This window comes from Pygoscelis adeliae, unplaced genomic scaffold, assembly GCF_000699105.1.
Source record: "Pygoscelis adeliae isolate BGI_AS28 unplaced genomic scaffold, ASM69910v1 Scaffold479, whole genome shotgun sequence".
In the NCBI taxonomy this organism is placed as follows: Eukaryota; Metazoa; Chordata; class Aves; order Sphenisciformes; family Spheniscidae; genus Pygoscelis; species Pygoscelis adeliae.
The window spans coordinates 141,805-161,067 of record NW_008825453.1 but is presented as its reverse complement, the minus strand read 5'-3'; the positions used below and the strand labels follow the sequence as shown (position 1 = coordinate 161,067).

The following is a 19,263-nucleotide window of genomic DNA, read 5'->3' as shown; positions in this document are numbered from 1 at the left end:
GTTGCAGGGTATTACAGATTTGAGGAATTGCCACAGGTTTGCTGGCGTGCTGATCTTTTGTGCAGCTTTTATGTTTTTCATTTCTAGCTCAAATTCAGTGTGAATCTATCCTTGTTGTGTTATATGTCTAAGAAGCCGGCCCTGAAAAATACTGCGGTTTTCCTGTGTCTGGAAAATCTCTGTGCATGTTTTTTCTGCTGTATTACAAACGGAATAAACATAGAAAATTATTACGGTGTCTGGTCTTACTAGAAACTCAACAGGAATCTTACTGGAGGGAGAAGGAACATTAAAGCCAGGTGTGGGGAGGGCTTCCCCTCATTCCCACGCATTCTCAAGTCTAGAGTGGAGTACAGGGATGCTCTTCCCAGAGGTGGTGGCTCTGGGCACTGCCAGAGCCCCTAGGTATGGTTGCAAGGGGGAGCAGAGTTGTGGCGGGATGCCTCAGCTAGGTGTGAGCCAGCTGGTTTGTCTGTTTAGCTGAGAGCCATGTGGAGATGATAGCTTGAATCTGGAAGCAACAGAGGAACAACAGAGCAACCCTTCATTTAAGCGTGAGGCTAGTGTAAGGGACGAGGCCCACGTGGCTGCGCTGTAAGCACAGACAATGCCCCAGGGAAGGCTCCAGAAGCCAGCCACGGGGAGGGGCCCGGTGTCACTCTCCTTGACTGACTGATGTCTCAACCACTCCTGGAGCTGGGGTAAGAGAAGACTCTAGAAACCTTGGGCTGGAGCCAATAAATGGGGGCACGCGGGAGCCCCCTTGGGGCACTCTCCACACCGACACCCCCCGTTGGCAGGTCCGACGCTGGATCCAGGATTGCTGATTTCTTTATCTCTCTCTCTCTACCTCTCTCCTGCTTCCCAGCTCTCTCTTACTCTTTCTCTCTCCTCCTCCTCCTTCTTGCTCTCTGCTTTTGATGTTGCTAAGTAATACAAGGCCTACCTCAACTCCTCACAAAGCCGCTTAACTTGTATTATATATTGAGACATAGAGGGTTGATGCTTATAGAAGTGTTCGTGCCATTAAAGTTGGAGTTTGTTTTTGGACCTTGAGTGTTATTTCACCTTAATCTACACCAAGGAGATTTGTGGACCTTAGTCTCTCTCCCCTTCCCGCAGGTGGGACGTGACAGCTAGTGACTCAGGCTGAAAGTGAAGGCAAACTCCCCATATTCCCTGATGAAGAATTGCAGAGGGGAGCCCCACTACTGGTGGAACAAAGTGGGTGTAAAAGGTAACGGACCAGTGGGCTGGCCTGAAACTGTTTTTTTTTTTTTTTTGCATATATTGTTGTGGTGCATTTGAGAGGCATTTCTATGAAAGAGGGAGTCCTCTCACACGGTGGAGTTTGTAATGATAATGGTGTACAGTGGTCGAGGTCGGCCATGTCTCTTTATTGACGCCTGAAAGCACAGTTAAGGGGATTCCTTGCAGTCTTGTGAAGCAAAGCTTGGTGCCTGCAAAGGAGGGACAGGGCAGGAGAAATTTGTGTAGTGTTTTCCCGAGAGCCGTGTGAGAATCAAACTTCTTGGGAGTTTTCTGTGAGCACAGGGGCAGTTGCACACAGCCTTCCGACAGCTGAGCTGAGGGAGGCTTAGCAGAGCTGCTGAGTTAAGAGTGCCTGTTGGTAAGGCACGCACATGAAGGGTAAGAGCTGTGCAAGATGCGGCTGGCAGAAGCAGGAACAGTGCCCAAGCATGTCTAGAGAAGAGAAAGTGCCAGAAACCACTCACACTGTGAGGCTGGCCTTGTTACCCAGCAAGATTTAAAAATCGAGGGCAGAGTGAGGGCTACCAGGGGATGTAGCAAACGCTCTGTTGCTCTACCAGTTTCCTTCCTTGAGGAAAAAACTTTATAATTGTTATTGCAATTATACTTCAAGGATTAGTTGTCATTGCTTTGTTTATCCACCGTGTTAGAGATTTCTTTCCTTAATATAATGCTGTTAGCTAAAAAATTTATTCGTTTTTGTGACGGAGCTCAGTATCTTAAGGTTCAGTACTCTTTTCTCAGGCTTCTGGGTAGGGGCTCCAATGGATGCTTTTATCATGACACCCACAGATTTGAAGCTGGCACTTGCTGCTGCTGCAGCTGGTCAGAGCTTGGCAGAAGAGATGCGTAACCTCAGTGGGTCAAGCAGATCAAGCTGATGTGACTCTCCCGCTCTCTAATCCGTATCTAGCTCTGTGATGCTGCATTGTGTTGTGTTGATGTAGATTCTGTTGGGAGTGGAGGGTGGATTGTGCACTACTGCAGAACGAGGGTTCAGTTTTTCTACTAATATAAAGTGATGTTGCAAAAATGGGTATAATGAGGCGATTGGGTAGCTGGTGTCTGCTGTGTTGACACCCGTCTCGGGCGTCTCTGTGAATATAGGACGTATGAGAGACTGCATAAGAGGTAAGGTTTAGGAACAGGCACAGAGGATCCATATTGCTTTAAAACTTTTTTCACTTATAGTCTCTTAAAAAATAATACCAATGGAGATACAAGTCCTTTTACAAATTTTTACAAAGGACTTGTATCCCCATTGGGAAATTTTTTAAAGAGACTATAAGTGAAAAAGGTTTTTATATGTTGCTGAATAGCATTTATGAATCTGCATTTCTTAATCATCTTTCGCCACACCTTAGAGGTTGTCTATGGACCCACTGGGGCCTGGAGGCCGCAAGTGAAAGCTGCTGGTCTGGAATGCATTATTTCTGCTGTTGGTAGCTTGATATTGGAATTTCATTTCCCAAATGGGAAGGTAAAATCTGTGGTAGGCAAAAAGAAATGTGGTAGATAAAGCAAGAAACTAGCTAGCACTGGAAGAGTTTTCACTCAGAAGTAATCTGGTCTATTTAACTCTGTGTTTTTAAATAGACCTGCAAGTCTTGAGCTGTTTGAGACTTCTGCTCGCCAGTCTTAGTGGGACAAACTTCAGTAAGGAATATTTTGTGCTCATCTCTCTGATTGCCTGCCACAGCATGCTGTGGCTATCTCATTCCTAATTGCTGTCCCAAGCAGTACTGAGCTTTCATACTATTGTTACCATGCCCAGTGTTTTAAAAACTGATATTCAGACCTGTGATTCACAAACTGATGTCCATGTAGTTAGTACTGCTCCTAAGTGCAAAGCAACCTGCTCTTTCAGATTGATTGTAATGCTGCAAAATGGTGAAGAAGAAGAGAAAATGTACCTCAAATTTAACAACAAACAAGAAAGTGAAGAGAAATCAGTGTAAGAAAAATAAGAAATCAGTAGAAAGAGTTGAGTATATTGTTTAATTGGGGTCACCTGGCAATGAGGGATTGTGCAATTGTCCTGCTTCTGCTTTTCATGTCCCAGGAGTTAGCAATGCACTGAACATCATGTGAGATTTTTTTTTTTCCAAAACTGGTCCAGCTCTATCTGGTAAGTTTTTATATTCCTTATTAAAGAACAAGATTAAGGAGTCTAAAAAAAATAATTACATAAATGGCTATAACATCTGCACTTCTTTTGTCAGGAGCAGATCAATGCTGCAGTCTGATTCCATTGTGTGAGTGGATAACAGACCTTGCTGCTTCTTCTGCCTTGTCCAGCCTGAGGAACTTCTTGACCAGTGTGCTCTGTTAGAGCTTTTCTGCCAACAGGATGGTCCTGCACCTCCAAAAGGCATAAACTGACAAATCTCTGGCAGCATGATCCTGTCCACAGAAGGGATTTCATGAGCGCAGCAATGTCAGCATGGAGACAAAGATTTTTCACATCTCAAACCAATAGAGCTAAGTCAGCAAAATTTTAAGCACTGGCTTGACCTGTGCAAATCAAACATTTCATTGTGCTAGGAGTTACCATATGTAAACAATCTTAACTTTATTAAAGTACAATGTGAGAAGTACTGAATGACTTTCATAAACATTTAATCTGAGTATTTAAAAAACTCTTATAATTAACTTTAAGCTGGTCACCAAAGGGATTTAAGTTTTCATGTGCAGCCGACTGATCCACCCTGGTATTTTTGATAACACTATGTTCTTTAATAATGATTAGTTTGTGATTTAAATATTGCCTATATTATTACAATATTAGTATGATATTTATTAATTTACCAATTTAAATGTCTTGATTTTGTTCGTATACGAAGCCAAATGCAGGGCAGATGGACAGTATTTATTGGTACCATTACTGATAAGTTTGCATAAACAGGGATTGTAATTTCAGTGTCACAGCTGGATTTTTAGTTTTTAAAAAAAATGGTGAGAGTCTTTGCATGAAAGGGCAACTTTATCAGAAACATGAATTTGAGCATGTTCTCAAGCTAATTAGCTAGTGTGCAATGCAATATAGCAAGACCTGTATATAGGTGAAGGCTTAATTCATACTTTTTGGTCTTTTGGCTGCTGGACACCTGCCTCTGCTCCCTCCCACCCCCAGCTGTTTTTTGTTTAACAACAGATACTAGTCTCATTGCCATTTGCTGGGAAATATATTGAGGCTAATGTTGGGGATTTGTGGAGCTAGGTGAAGAGATAAGATCCATTTTTGTTTGCCTCTTGCAGCGCCTTTCCTGTGTTTTCTATTCCTTTCAGTTCTTCCTTCTTTTGTCCACACTTTAGGATTATAAAATTCATTGGGAGTTGGATAAAACAATTCTTAGAAATATCACTGAGGAGATGATCTAGAAACATATGAGAAGAAAACTACATTTTAAACAAAGAACACTTACTCTTGGTTGTGAAAGTAAATTCTACCAAGTGTGTTTCAAGGAATAAAACAATTAGATATAGTCTCTTGTAGAGTTGTTGGGGGAAAAAAACCCAAAACACCCTTGGAATACTGAAACACCTAAATCTTTTTCTGGGAGGAGAATGAAGATCAACCAATGCAGGAAGGGATTAAAGATATTTAAATTGATGCTGATCATCTATTAACTGGAAATGTAGTTAGAAATGTCATTTAGGTTATGTTGCTTTAAATTAACCTACCTTGATGTCAGAGCAGTCTACTTTGAAGAATTCAAGTACTGCAAAACACCTCAGTACCTCAAAACGTGATTCCTTATGCTCTTAAATGGGCATCTGAAATTAGCACATATTTGTGACAGTTTTCTCTGTAATTGTTTATACCTCATTTTCTCATCTTTCTTTTTTTTGTGTGTGTGCTGTGTTGCAGCCCTACCTGTCTGTTACTTCTGCTCTTCTTAGCAAGGCTGCAGCTCACGGCTGTCTCATGCACTGGAGGTCCTGGCAATGCTTGCCTCCCCTGGGCTCTGAGAGCACCAGAGTCTCCTCCAAAGGAGGACTGATCTGCGGACAGGTCATGGAGGTTGATCTTCTCAAGAATGGCACCAAGACAGGGTGAGTGATCAGTGTTGTATAAAATTAAAGAAGTCTGCACCTAGTCCAGTGAAATATTTTTTGCTCATTTCTCACCATGGCCAGCCTCAGCATCCCCTGTGTGCCAGGGAGTGTGCTTCCAGCCTGGGCAAATGTACTGCTTTTCTGGGCCTAACTTTAGGGGGAGGCATGTGAGGGTCCGGGTGAGGTGAAGACATTGGTCTCAGGTCTGTGGAGGGACTGTGAATGTGGCTGCTCTCACTGCTTGTTAGAAGTACAACCCAAAGCTCAGCGTCAGAGTTAAGGGGCAGTCGCAGTGATGATCTTCCTCTCTCCCCTCTCTGGCAAGACACGTGCCCTCGCTCAGAAAATGGAGGAGAGCAGAGGAGCACATCCTGCTTCTGGGACTTCCTCTGGCCATGCATGTTCTGCTGCCGGGCACAGAGACCCTGTGTGGCACCAAGTAGGTACTCCAGGTTCGCAGGAAAGGTGCTGGGTGCAGGACCCTTCCCGTCCCCAGTTTTGGCGGGAGGCTTGCAGAGAAGGCAGCTCCTACAGAGTGTTTCTTTTTCCTTGTGGAGCCCCCATGCTGTGCCCCCAAGCAGTCAGTGGTTTGCTGATGCAAGAGGAGTGAAAAGGAGGAGGGAGAAGGCTGGTCTGATCCTGGGGAGGGACCTCTGCTCTCACCAAGGACTGCCATGAATCTGGGGTACTGGAGACTGTCTCCCTACAAGTTATGGCAGGTGTTGGCCCTCTTCAAGAGTCAAGTTTTGTTTGCATGCTTCTGCTGCCCTATTTCTCTTTAGCTGTTGATGTTCATCCCTCTCAGATGGTATCTACAAAGATGTGCTTTCCTAGCATCACTCCTCAGGGTAGGGCGGCAGGCAGGTGAGATAAGGAACATGTCCTGAAAACCTGTTATTAGCCTGAGAGGGCGAGGTCCCTCTCTGAATAGCTGCCTCTAGTACTTGCCTGGCAGACACCCTAGCAGCTATAAGCTTTGTGGGTGGGAGGTGGAGATTATTTCTGAAACTGAATTTGGGGAATGGAACATAAGTAATGGGGTGCAGACAAGCTGCCATGAGGCTGGTAGGGCACAGGCCGCAGCGTGTTTCAGTTCAAAAGCTTAAGTGGAGGGCAAATGGATCCTTTTCTCTGAGAGCTGAGAGGAAGGGGGAAGAAGAGAATGGGCCAGCAGTTCTCCTGGGGAGAGGGAAAGGAGGAGGATTCACTGGTAAGAGGGATACCTTTCTGTTCTGCTGAGCTGTCAGCCAGTTCTAACCCCTGCCTCCCCAGGCGTTCAATTCTCACTCGTGGAAACTGTGGCAAATACATGCATGTTATCAGGCTTTCCTCTTCCCTGTCCTCCACCATCTTGTATGAAGAGGAAAGCAAGTTGTAACCCCTTTAACATGTTCTCCCAAAGACATGGCAAAGCTGTTTGGCAGCTGCCTTTCTAAATGCAAGCAGTTCATGTCTAGGCTGTGAGGTGCAATCACCAGAACATGGCTAATGTGTGGAAAAGTCAGAGTAAGCCTGGAGAGCCAGGGGAGATCTGTTACTTTTTTGTTCACCCTATGAGAGTAACAACACTGGGGAAAAGCATCACTGATAGGTCTTGCAGTCCATGTAGCCTAGGTGCCCTGGGCCAGAAACCATATGGAGCCTGGCAGAGACCATGTGCCATTCAGGACTCATGTGGAGCCTGGGCTGATCCTCTCAAAGTCTCCCACTGCCACTATCCAATGCGAAAGGCTTTGCAGGCTGTCCTCAGAGATCTTGAGCATGACTTGTGATGGACTTGGTCCCCATGGTCGGGCTAACACCTACCCAGGAAGGGCTGGGGGCATGAGAATCTGCAGGACAACAGCTGTGCCCTTGAATTTGGGTTTGGGCTCTCTGGATGGTGAAGTTGTGATACCAGCCTTGATGCTGCCCCTCTGCATGCAAGAGTTGGGCACCTGCAGCTGGTGTTTTCTTACACCCCCAGGATGAAAATCCCAGTAAGTTAAGCACATCTCCTGGATGCCAAACAGCATCAACCAGGGCCAGAGCAATTGCCATGACAAAAATCCCCAGGAAATCACTCTCCATGTTGTCTTCCTCACCGAAAATATCCAGGAAGGACAGAGTTGTTTTGGAGTGAACCAACTTGCTTAACACCTTGCAACTTTTATTTTTAGTTGTGCCAGCTCTGTAAGTTTGGCGTATGAGCAGCTAAGCCATCTAGGTGACTTCCCAGAGTGCCACGTGCTCCTGTCTAAGCCAGATGAGCTGAGTCTAAGCTACTGCTATTCCTGAGCAAGTGCTGAAGAAGTGCCAAAGCTGTATTGTCTCAAATGACCCCCTTTGCAGACGTACAGGCTCTACCTCCATAAATGGAGTTGCTCAGTTGCATGACAGCACTTGTGAAAGAAGCTCACAAAGACAGCTGTGTGTCATCTTTACTCTTGCTGCAGGCAATACGGTGGGAATTAGCTGAGAGGCAGGTGGAGGGGGTGAAGAAATTTTGCTTTCTACTTGGTCATGAAGACCTTGCAGCCCCACTTATCTGTGCAGCTGAATAGGGAGTGTGTGGACACATAGGTGTTACGCCATTATAACCATCACACTCTTGTTACCCAATGACAGATTAGTCTTTTTTGTTTTATGTGCTCTAGACAAAATTAAAAGGTCTGGCCATCTCCCAAAGCGCTTACAATTTAAACCATGAAGAAAAATAAAATATTAAAAGAACAGCAGAGAACACCAGGATCAAGCAATAATATGAGGTGAGTGAAGGAGCAGTGCACGCGGTTGATGCATGTGATGGCTACTGATGAGCCTGAACATTTCAGTAATCCCACTGGCCTTGGGTGTGTAGCCAACCCTCAGGAAATTCTTTTTTTATTTCTGTGTTCTTGCAAGAGGCTTTTTATGAAACCAGCACTGTGGGCGGGGATTTTTGTCACAGCAGCTGTCATGGCACAAGGAGGCATATAATTAACCTGCATTTTGTATCCCTTGAAGACCTGATGATTGTCAGATTTGTAGCTGCAATATAATGGAATGATGTCATATATGCTTAAAAATGAGAACACTTCATTCTCTGGGATGGGGAAGTAAAGCGAAATGATAAAGAGGGAAGGACTGAGAGGCACAGAAGCTTCAACATCTTTTTCTCTTTTTAGGGAGGTACCAGCAAAGCAAGAGAAAGTGGATCTATCCTCTGTCTAAAGAGTAGTTTTTGAGAGACAACGTAGGCCTTGTAAATCAGAAGTGAAATGTTAACAGTAAGTGTGGTGCTGGTATTTTTTGTGGTGTCTCTGCTGTTTATGCAGTTTCTGAAATTGCAACGGATGCGAAGACGATTTCCTCCTGGACCAACTCCATACCCCTTCTTTGGAAATCTGCTGCAGATGAACTTCCAAATTCATCATGAGATCCTTAAAAAAGTATGTATTTTCAGGCAACTAATTAATGGACTCATAAGCTGATTGAAAAGTAAATGTGAGTGTTTAACATAGTCTTATTTTGAGTGCTAGGGAGGGATTTATTCTGAATTGTATAAATGTGAAAATAGCCGGTGATCATTAAAATACCTGTTTCGTGGTATGAAAATTTCCAGCTTACTATGAAACGTCATTAAAACCTTATGTGCAGATGAACAAAACAATACTGATGATAATATTCCTGCCTTACACGTAGGAAAAAAGATACATTTTAAAGCAGAGTCTTTAATTCTGTGCAGTCTTCTGCATGTCTGCGTGTTGACTGTTTTTGCACTGGCAGTTTCTAAATATTTCATGAAATAGCTACTGAAAGCATATGTGTTTCCACTATGGAAAGGATGAATATTTTTATACTTATTCAACAGATTTTTCAAAAGATCTTAGAATAAATGTTTTTTTTCTGACATACAGTTTCGTCAGATTTTCACAACAGACTTCAGTCTGCTGAGCCTGATTGAGCTTTTAAGTAGCCAAACTAATTCATCGTGTGCCTACGCTCAAACTCTTTTCTAAGTCCAGTTGTAATGCACAGCACTTCTAGAATTTGTATCCTAATGTTTTATATTCCTCATACATAAATATTTAACATTTAAATATATAAGTAGTAGCACCTCACTTTCACTCTTTGTTCTCAACCTTCCTTTTCCCTGGTTCTTCCCTGTCCTGCCAGTTCTCTTCTCCCGAGTTGCCTATTTCGAGGCAAAGTAGTGTGACTCCACAACATAAAATTATAGCCAGTGCGTGACTGTTGTTTTCTTCTATTTCTCACCTCTCAAACCTGAAGAGTAGTATTGCTCATCCCAAGATTTCAAAAGCCATGAATTAGTCCTTCCAAAAATGAAATTAAACACAAATGTGCAAGCACATGCGTATACATTTTTGCTCAACGTGCATATCTGTTCCCCCTTGTTTGCTCCCAGGCAGCAGAAGTTTGTACTCCTCTAGTCCTGCAGTTCTTGGGATGTTTTGGCAACTCCCCACTCTTCCCAGCCTACTCTGCCCCATAGACTTGCTACTTTGATCTACACACTCTTGCACTTCCCTCAGCCTTTTACTTTTCCAGCTCCCGATTCTCCAGCCAGGGAAAGAACTGTCCTGCCTACTTCTAGTGATGTCTGTGTGCGCGGCATTGTGGAGACAAGGCTATCACAGCTGAGCTAGAAAGGAGAGGGCGATTCTTGCTTTACCCACCTCCTCAGCTGCTTTTGCTACACTTAATACACAAAGGGGAATCTGTAGATGGTTCACGTAAAACTCATGAGCTAATGTTTTCTTCTTACAAACATGTAAGAATTCATCTGCAATGAGTTTGAACTGTAAGACATGCAATAAATAACATCGCAGACATTGGCAATATAGGCTGTCTGACGTTTTTGGAACATCTTGATCTTCAGTAAATGAGACTTTAGATAGAAACCTAACTTCAAGCTGTATTATATGTAAGAATAGATTTGACGCTCTCTTCTCAAGGTCAGTCACCCCTGGGGCATCTGCCAAGGGAAAAGATCTCGTTCATCTTGTTTGATTTAAAGGTACTGGTTCTCACCCATGTTGTTCTGATACTGCTTTGTTCTACAGATGGCCAAAATTCATGGTAATGTCTTCACCTTATGGCTTTCAAACATTCCTATAGTTGTCCTGCAAGGGTTTCAGGCAGTGAAGGAAGGTCTGACTGTCCATGCTGAAGACGTTGCTGGAAGGCCAACAAGCAGTACCTTTCACATTTTGACTCATGGAAATGGTAATTATTATTTTCACAAATTCTTTTTGTGTGTTCTAACCTCGGTTTTGGAAACTGATTTAGAGCCTTGAAGTCCTTAATTTACAGTGGAAAAAAGGTTGATATTTTCATGAGTTTTTATGAAACGTTTCTTTTTGATTCTGCCGGAACAATAATGGCAGAATAGAGCTATTGTAAGAGCTATTGTAATTTTCTATACAGGAAATAGATGACTAAACTAGAAGAAGAAAGGAGAGGAAAGAGGAATGCTGCCGGACTGCTGGCAAAAATTTGAAAAAATTAGAATGAAAGAGAAGCTTCTTTGACATATTAACTGTATCAATTCATTCATTTATAAAGCATTAACAGCATTGGTTCATTATGATCCTAGGTGTTATGTTCTCTAATGGTCATCTCTGGAAGCAACAGAGGCGTTTTGGACTTGCAACAATGAGGAAAATGGGAGTAGGGAAAAAAGACCAGGAGTATCGACTACAAGAGGAGGCCTGTCACCTGGTGGAATACTTACAGAAAACAAACGGTATGTGACTCAGTATGCAGATCAGTCTGTGCAATGGGTGATTTTCCTGAAGAATGGGTCATCTGTAGTTTTTGAAACTATTTGATTACAAAAATGGATTTATAGTGTACGTGCAGAGCCAAGTCTCAAAGGTCTGTAAACTGCATGAGACATTTCCTTGCAGAAGTGCTACATGTGAAACCCCACAGTATGAACTTAGAACTGAGACTCCATTGTCCCTGTCTGTTAGTGTTACTACTTCTTAGTCAGTTTTACATTACTCATGGTCGCAGAATCAGGGTAACAGCAAACAGTAACAAAATAAGTGTCACGACGCCCCATATCCCTTTGCAGAAAAGAAAAACAAGGCACGAAATGTTAAAAGTTTTAACCGAGGCTGCACAACCCTATGGCTCTGCTCTGTCAAGGGCAGTGGAAAAAGCTCACCTCACACGGCTTGTGGTAGCCTCCTCAGTAAGAGAGGAAGTTTGTTCAGCTTGTGCTGCTGAATAACGGGGTGAATCCATAGGTATGCTCAATTATTCTATTATTCAGGTGTAAAGGATATGAGCAAAGAATAGAAGGTGGTTCCCGTTTCAATTCAGCTGCTTATTCACAGTGTCTCAGCTGACCTTTTTTGTACCCTGGTTATTGCCAAACATGAGATCTACTGATGCCAAGGTTCTGTGAAATCTGGGTATTTTTATTACTACTACTACTACTACTACTACTACTACTACTAATTCCATTCCCATCAGCAGTCTTGCCTTTTTTTAACCAACAGTGTTTTTTAGATGTCTGAAGTTACTTTTTACTCATGTCTTTTACCAATAAATTGCAATTTGCCATCCAGCAATCTAATTAACGTCAGAAGTTTTTATAAAATGTTATCAGCTCGCCTTTCAGTGGGAAAAGCAGGAACAGTAAGCATTAATGGTGAATGCTGTTCACTGTGTTTACAGGAAAACCTCTGGACCCCACCATGCCTGTTGTTCATACTGTCTCAAATGTGATTTGTTCTGTGATTTTTGGACACCGCTTCTCTAAAAATGATGAGAATTTTCACCGCTTGATTGAATCCATTGATACTGTAACAACATTTGGGAACAGCATCTCTTTTTTTGTGAGGAAAATGATTTGTTTTGTTTGTTTGTTTACTGTATATAGATGGACAATGAAAAAGGCAACTTGCTTGTTACTTTTATAACAAAAATAAATTCTGGTGCACCTGGAATTGCTGGAGTACACATCAGAACAGTACTTGCAGATGCCTAGTTCAAAACTTGTTTCAATTGCTTATGCTTCATCATAGCACAGAAATTTCCCATGTCTGGTGGACAGGGATGGAAACATATAGGCTTGCTACATGTTTGGGAGATGTACAAAGGACTTTCTTGCAAAAGCGCTACCTGTACAACTGCAGTGTTTGAAACTACAGCTGAAACTCAGTAGTAAAATATAGGTAAAAATATCTGAAAAGCTCTGAAATAGGCTTATCTTAAATTCTGTCTAACACAGTGGCTTTCTTCACTACATGAAATCATATGACTGTTAACAAATGTCAAGAGTAATATGGGTCTTTACTACTTCCTTCGCTACTGTTAGCTAAGTTCATAGAAACTTAAGTAGAGCAACTGTTTTGTGCAAAGGTAGCCTTTGCAAATTGCTTAATGGTAGCCTTTTCCTGTAGTTTTTGGCAGCAACACCGGTACCACCTCTGCATGTCCTTATGAGAATTCGGTAATACACACTGGAAGTCACTCTCCGTTAGCTGCTGGATGGTATTTATCTCCATTCAAGACAGCAGCTCCTAACTTTAACACCTGGTCTACTGGACAGAAAAAAATGCTATCTTGCTTCTGTGTGAAGCTGTGGCTGCAGCTCCAAAAACAGTGGAACTGATTGCCTCAAACAAAGGCAGTTTTATCATTAACCATTTATGAATGGGAACCACAATACTATATATAGTGAAGAAATCTATTTACTAATGTACGAGGCAGCCTGCGTCTGCAGAACTTGCTGGAACTCATCCGGCTTTGTATCTTGCGTGATTTCCACCCTCTCTTACTAAGTGAAAACTACTGTAATCAAGGTCCTAGAGAATTTGAGGACTAATTTGATACTTTTGGTAAATAAAATAAAATAAAACTACTTACGATTTTTTTCTCACAGAAGATGCAGGTGGAATGATTCCTAAGCTACCTTCTAATCAGGGTAAACACAGGATCCGATATTTCCAAACTGCTCTCAGTAGGTATTTGTATAAGCTGTTCTTAAAAACTCTTAATAGTGTGTCCACAGCTAACAAAAACATTCTAGTCCAATATTTCATTCTGTCCTGCTCTCCACAGTGCTTTCACAGTGATGTACAGTCCTTTAATGATGGTCTGTACTAATGTGTTTTCCTGGTAAATGGACAGGTAGTTTTAAGCAAAATTATGCAGTAGGATGAAGATGAAATACAAGTCAGGAATCTGAATAGGTTTGTGGGAAGATAAATCTTTGTAATGCAGCTGCCATTTAAATAGGTGAGCCCAAGAGTTATGACCTAATGCATAATTTAAGCTGCAGTAATTCTGTAAACTGGAAGGACATGGTGCAATCTGTAAAAGGGGAAAAAAGAAAGGGAAATGAAGTAGAGGAATGGAATTAATGTAAAAAGTATTCTGTTTCTTTTCTGCTGAGATGTGGTTTTATAATGGTATAAGTGCAAGAATGCGAATACGTTTAGAACAATGAATGAACAGTAGGGAATCCACACGGCTCAGTATTTCTACTTCAAGTTGTTTTGCATATCACACAGATGTGACATGTTTGCTTCTTATCTGTGAGAAGGCATATCTGAGTAAAATCCCCACGCATTTGGTATCCTACAGTAAGAAAATAAACCTGGGTTTGGATATTTCTATTTTCAGTTAGCAGATGTGTCAAGGAAGTCAGCCTGGATCTGTTTTTTTAGTGATGAGATAGAAATGATACGTATGTTGGATAAAATGAGAATAGGGACGTGTTTTTTATGAGGTCCTTGCTACTGAAGTTCCGCCTAGCAAAGAACTGGGGTACAGAGGAACTTCATTTATTCCTTGTACATCGCAATGGAAAATTTATAGCATAAAACTAAGAGAAATTCTGCTCCAGGGAAAAATGGGATTAAGAAAGGCTTTAATGAATCATGGGATAGGCACTACCCCTTCAATGTAATAGTGAAGCTGCGGTAGTCAGAGCCTTTCATTTGCTTTTTCCACTACCTAAAAGCCTGTATTAGGATTCAAATATAGTTTGCTAATGTCAGTAATACCACATATCTAAAATATCTCTTTTATAGGTGTATGAAATGTTTCCCTGGCTTGCAAGCCATTTCCTAGCACCATTTAAACAGACTGTGTCCAGCATAAATTTTGTGAACACTCTATTAGCAAAGGAACTTGAAAGCCACAAAGAAAAAGGAAAACCAGAAGAAAATCAAGATTTTATTGATTACTATTTGGATGAGATAAATAAAGTGAGTATCTGAACTCTTCTTACGCTCCACTAACAACAAGGGATTTTAAGTGGTCCTTTGATTATAATGATGTCTAATATAAATTTAGAAGTATACAATTTCTCCATAGAAAAGCTTACAGGTAGATGAATTAAAAAAGGCTGACACTAGGAGATGGCGGGAGGAGGATGAAGTAATAATGTAAGTAGATTTACAGGTAGATTATCTAGAACCACAATAATAACAGATGTGCATATGGTTAAGGTACAACTAGAAATGACTGTTATGATGGGATTTGCAGCAGAAGTAGAAAGCATGTACAATTAGTAACTTTGTCATGGCTGAAGAACAAAATCTGTATGTGGATAGGATAAATTGACAAATGTATTGGAGAATATTAGAAAATGTCTTCATATTATTCAGAAAGTTTTATTTTCTAGCCCTTTAATTTTTTTTTCATTTTGGATAGTATCAGTAAATATTCCTGTGATGCAAGGTGGTGTCTGCCATAACTCGATCTTTCCAATTCATATCTGCAGACTAAAGGAGATGCTGATTCTACTTATGATGAAGAAAACTTGATCCAGACTATTTTTGACCTCTTTCTGGCAGGTACAGAAACTACAGCCACCACTTTACGTTGGGCATTGCTTTATATGGTGGTTTATCCTGATATTCAAGGTAAGCACACCCAAAGCAGAACTGCAACTTTTTAGAAATTATACATGTTCAAATAGTAGTAGAGCTTGTTCAAAGAATAGTAGAGGAACTAATTATTAGGGTATGAATCAGGTGAACTGCATGTATTTGTTTCTTGCTGTATCCTTTCAGACATACAGGCCAGTCATTTTAGGTTTCGTTTTTAAGAGAACTATACAGAATGCAGGGTGTGAGTCATCTGATCAGATGGAGGAGTCTAGTCTCAGATGAGATAAATTGCACCGTTGCCCCTCCACTGACAATAATGATTAGACTTCCACTGAGGACAAGGTGGAGTCCTCATGTCATCCTTTTCAACCCATGACTGCTAGTCTTCGATGTGCTCCTGGCTTCTTTGCAGCAGAAACAATTTCAATACAGTGGGAAGTTGCTAATATGTGTGGTTATTCCATGAAACTTAAAACTTCAAACATAGATATCTACATATAAATAGATATAAAAAAAGATTGCGGTGAGTAGCTTGAAACTGTATGCTTTTAATAATGATATTCACAGAAGAAAGATATAGGTTGGCAGAGTAAAATAAGTGAAGAGTCGGAGTGTACAGGATAGAAAGGATTAAGAGGTATACAAATCACTTCACAGGCCTCATATTTGAGAGTTTAAGCTGGGTACGAGACACAGTAGGAGGCTGGCAAGAAGGAAATGGAAGTGGTAAGGAGAAAGGATCTCCCCTTGTTGTTACCTCTCTTCAAAAGAGCTAAAATTTGAGCCTGTATTGCACATACTGAATTTTCACAACATGATCTTTCACCCTCTCAGGGTATATTAAAATGGTCTTAAGTTTCCTGATGCATAGGGTCAGTCTAATTGCAATGATAAAGGCTGTAGTATTGATCAGACCATTTCAGCTCAGAAATTAATCAGAAATTACCATTTCAGCTCAGATTGTAAGTAAAGAAAAAAAAAAGTCCTTGAGAAAAATTAATTTGTGTAAGTGCTTCCCAAGGGCAGGTAATTACAGAATAGCAATTAGACCATCTGTAGATGACAAGCAAAATCTATGTGGTTCTGAGTGAAGAACAATCCTTGATCAGTTACTAAACTGCTCTCATAATACACGATTAATATTTCATTTTCCAGCTGATTCCCTGCCTGTAAAAATAAATATTAATAAAAGTCTTCTTATAAATTACTTCAGAGCAGTAAACGTTACAGGAACCTAAATATTCTTATAGAACAACTGTCTGCTACCATTATTTTTAAAGTATTACATGGATATGCAACCTATAAATGACTTCAGTGTCAAATTTTATTCAGGTCATCTCTGGGAATTTGAAGGCATTCTTATATCTTTTTCATGTTGTTGGATGTTATTCTTACTGTAAACAGCAATAGGAAAAATGATGAGTATAGAGTTTATAGATTGTTTGTTGTATATCTAAAGCTCAATATTCCTCCTTAGAGAAAGTCCAGAAGGAGCTGGATGCTGTTCTGGGTCATTCCCATTTAATTTGCTATGAGGACAGAAAAAAGTTGCCGTATACAAATGCTGTAATTCACGAGATCCAGCGATACAGTAATATAATCTTAATTGCACTTCCCAGACAGAGCGTGAAGGACACAGAGCTGCTGGGATATCCTGTTCCAAAGGTACAAATATGCTGCATATTTGAATATCTGATGTCTGGTACACTTGTAACAGTTTTTAAAACTGATTTAACGTAACTTTTTATCAACTGAAGCCACCTCAGCTATTGATTCCCAAAACACTGTCCTTCTTTAGTTTCTTTTGATTTAATTGCTCATTTAGTTGAAAAGCAGCTGTGACTGAGAACTGCTGATATCAGTAGGTCTTTAGTACATTAGATGCATTTAGAAAGGGTTTTGAGGGTTTTCCTGATTGGGGACATGAACTCGTGTCCTATCGGTTCTAGCAGTGCCCCTAAGCTATGACTGTCTCTGAGGTTGGCCTTTTGCAAGCAAATGGGCACTTTGTCCTAACTATTAGTAGGTTCTTAGATCAATATTTCTGTTGATAGAAAACTTGTGAATGGTGTCTGGAAATAAACATATTAATTTCCAGCAATCTCAGGTCTGTCCCTTGTCAAAACGGCTTATCAGCCGGTGAACAGAGGCCATCCAAAACTGGAAAACAGCTTTTACTGAAAAACTTGGAAATTTGAAATTATTTTCATATCACAAGATTTTAAATGCAGTATCTTGCAAATGTTACAATGAAACTAAAGTGTTTTCAAGTTTTGTAACTGAAAGATACATTAGGGTTTGTTTCTAAACATTCTCCCATCGCTGCTTTTCATGTAGTTTCATTTTCATTTCTTTTTTCTGGATCTGCTCAAAGCAACTCTAACGTTGCAGAAATTGTCGAGTAACAAAGGGAAAAATTAAACTGATACTCATGATATTCTGTAACTCAAAAGCTGAATAAATAATAAAAATACTTAGTGACAATAGGAAAAATAAAAGCAATGTATTTTAACAGTATGAACATTATAAAATCCTAACCATTTATTTTATTGAACTTATTGGCAGCAAGTAATAAAGGAAGGGAAGTCACAACATTCTCAAAGGTTTAAACTTCTTATGAAATGTTTTAAAGCTTGATCTAATTTTTGAAAAAATGAGACTTTAAATTAGGACTTTAAATTCTTTGCTCCTTTGTCATTATTTACTTATCTGATGAATATGAACTATAAGACAGAACTGAAGCCGCTGCTCCTTTTTTTCAGAACACCATAATTTTATCAAATATTGACTCTGTTCTGTCTGATCCTGGAAAATGGGAGACACCTGATCAGTTCAACCCAGGCCACTTTCTAGATAAAGACGGAAACTTTGTAAACAGAGAAGCATTCTTACCGTTTTCAATAGGCATGTGCACTGAACAGGAAGGTATTTACTCCATGTGATAACAACTTAAGATCCATTCATTCTCCAACATAACTGGGAAGTCATCTACAAATAGGTATATAAACACATTTCCACTGTTTTAAAGATCTCCAGGAAGAGAGAAGTCCAATTGTATGTGGAAAAGATTGGAAGAGAAGGAACGACATATAGAAAAGTTTCTCTAGGAAGACAGATCCAGTTTCTCTTGGAGGAGAGATCCAGTTATCAAAATAGTAGCAGCAAAATGCATAGGGCTAGGAAGACTGTAAATGTAAACTGTGCAACTCTGGTGATCACTTCTAGAATGTCTTGCTGCCTGCTGTAAATATAGATTAAACCTTTCGGTGGAAATACAAGCAGCCTTTCAGTTCTGAATCATTAAATGACAAAGTCAGTTAAGAGAAAAGGACAAAGTCTGCAGAAAACAAGCAAACAAACAAAAAACCCAAGCAGGTTAGAAAGGGAGGTGTGATAGAAATCCTTTGGCTGACTGCTGTTTCTCTTGTTTCACAGGGCACCGTGTATGTATGGGGGAGCTGTTGGCAAGGATGGAGCTCTTTATTGTCTTTTCCACCCTGTTACAGGCGTTCACGTTCACCCTGCCAGAAGGAGTGAAAGAAGTTAATACAAAGCTTGTTTTTGGGAGCACAATGAAGCCACCTCCCTACCAGCTCTGTGCCATTCCTCGGTAGGAAATGGTGCCCCACAGATTCAGGGAAGACTTAGTCTACAAGATTGTTTCTGCATGTAAATTCCTTTTTGCATGTCTTAAGATTTTTGCTTTCCTCTTGATTTGGTTAATCACTACCCTGAAAGGTGCTTTTCAGACAGTTGCATCCTGAGGATTGTACCTACAAAGAGTTAATCTTTTGTTCTTGTTTTCTGTTTGGAAAATCTTGGTAAATTTCTCCTGATGCATAACAAATAAAGACATTAAGGGAAGAATTAGAATTGGGCCTTATTTATTGCTAACTGGAAAGAGGATTTACAGAGAAAGAGCTTGAAGCAATGTCTATAAATTAGAAGTCTCGTGGTTAAAGATTTGTGCATTCTTTCTCATAAGCCACAGTTGCATTTGTGGAGATAAGCTTAGAGGTCTTTCAGTCTGTCCCAGGATATTAGTGGGTGGAGGAGTTAATGGGGAGAAGCTTTCTAGAGAGGCAGGTAATATGAT

At 40.7% G+C, this 19,263-nt stretch overlaps 1 protein-coding gene across 1 annotated transcript; it reads left to right on the top strand.

Moving 5' to 3' along the window:
* Positions 1-8,570: 8,570 nt before the first annotated feature.
* LOC103922959 (cytochrome P450 2J6-like) lies at positions 8,571-18,781 on the top strand. Its single transcript, XM_009331189.1, has 9 exons — positions 8,571-8,741; positions 10,377-10,539; positions 10,910-11,059; positions 12,001-12,161; positions 14,364-14,540; positions 15,059-15,200; positions 16,645-16,832; positions 17,930-18,071; positions 18,603-18,781. Exons 1-9 carry the CDS (start codon positions 8,571-8,573, stop codon positions 18,779-18,781), a joined length of 1,473 nt encoding a protein of 490 aa, XP_009329464.1.
* Positions 18,782-19,263: the final 482 nt, after the last annotated feature.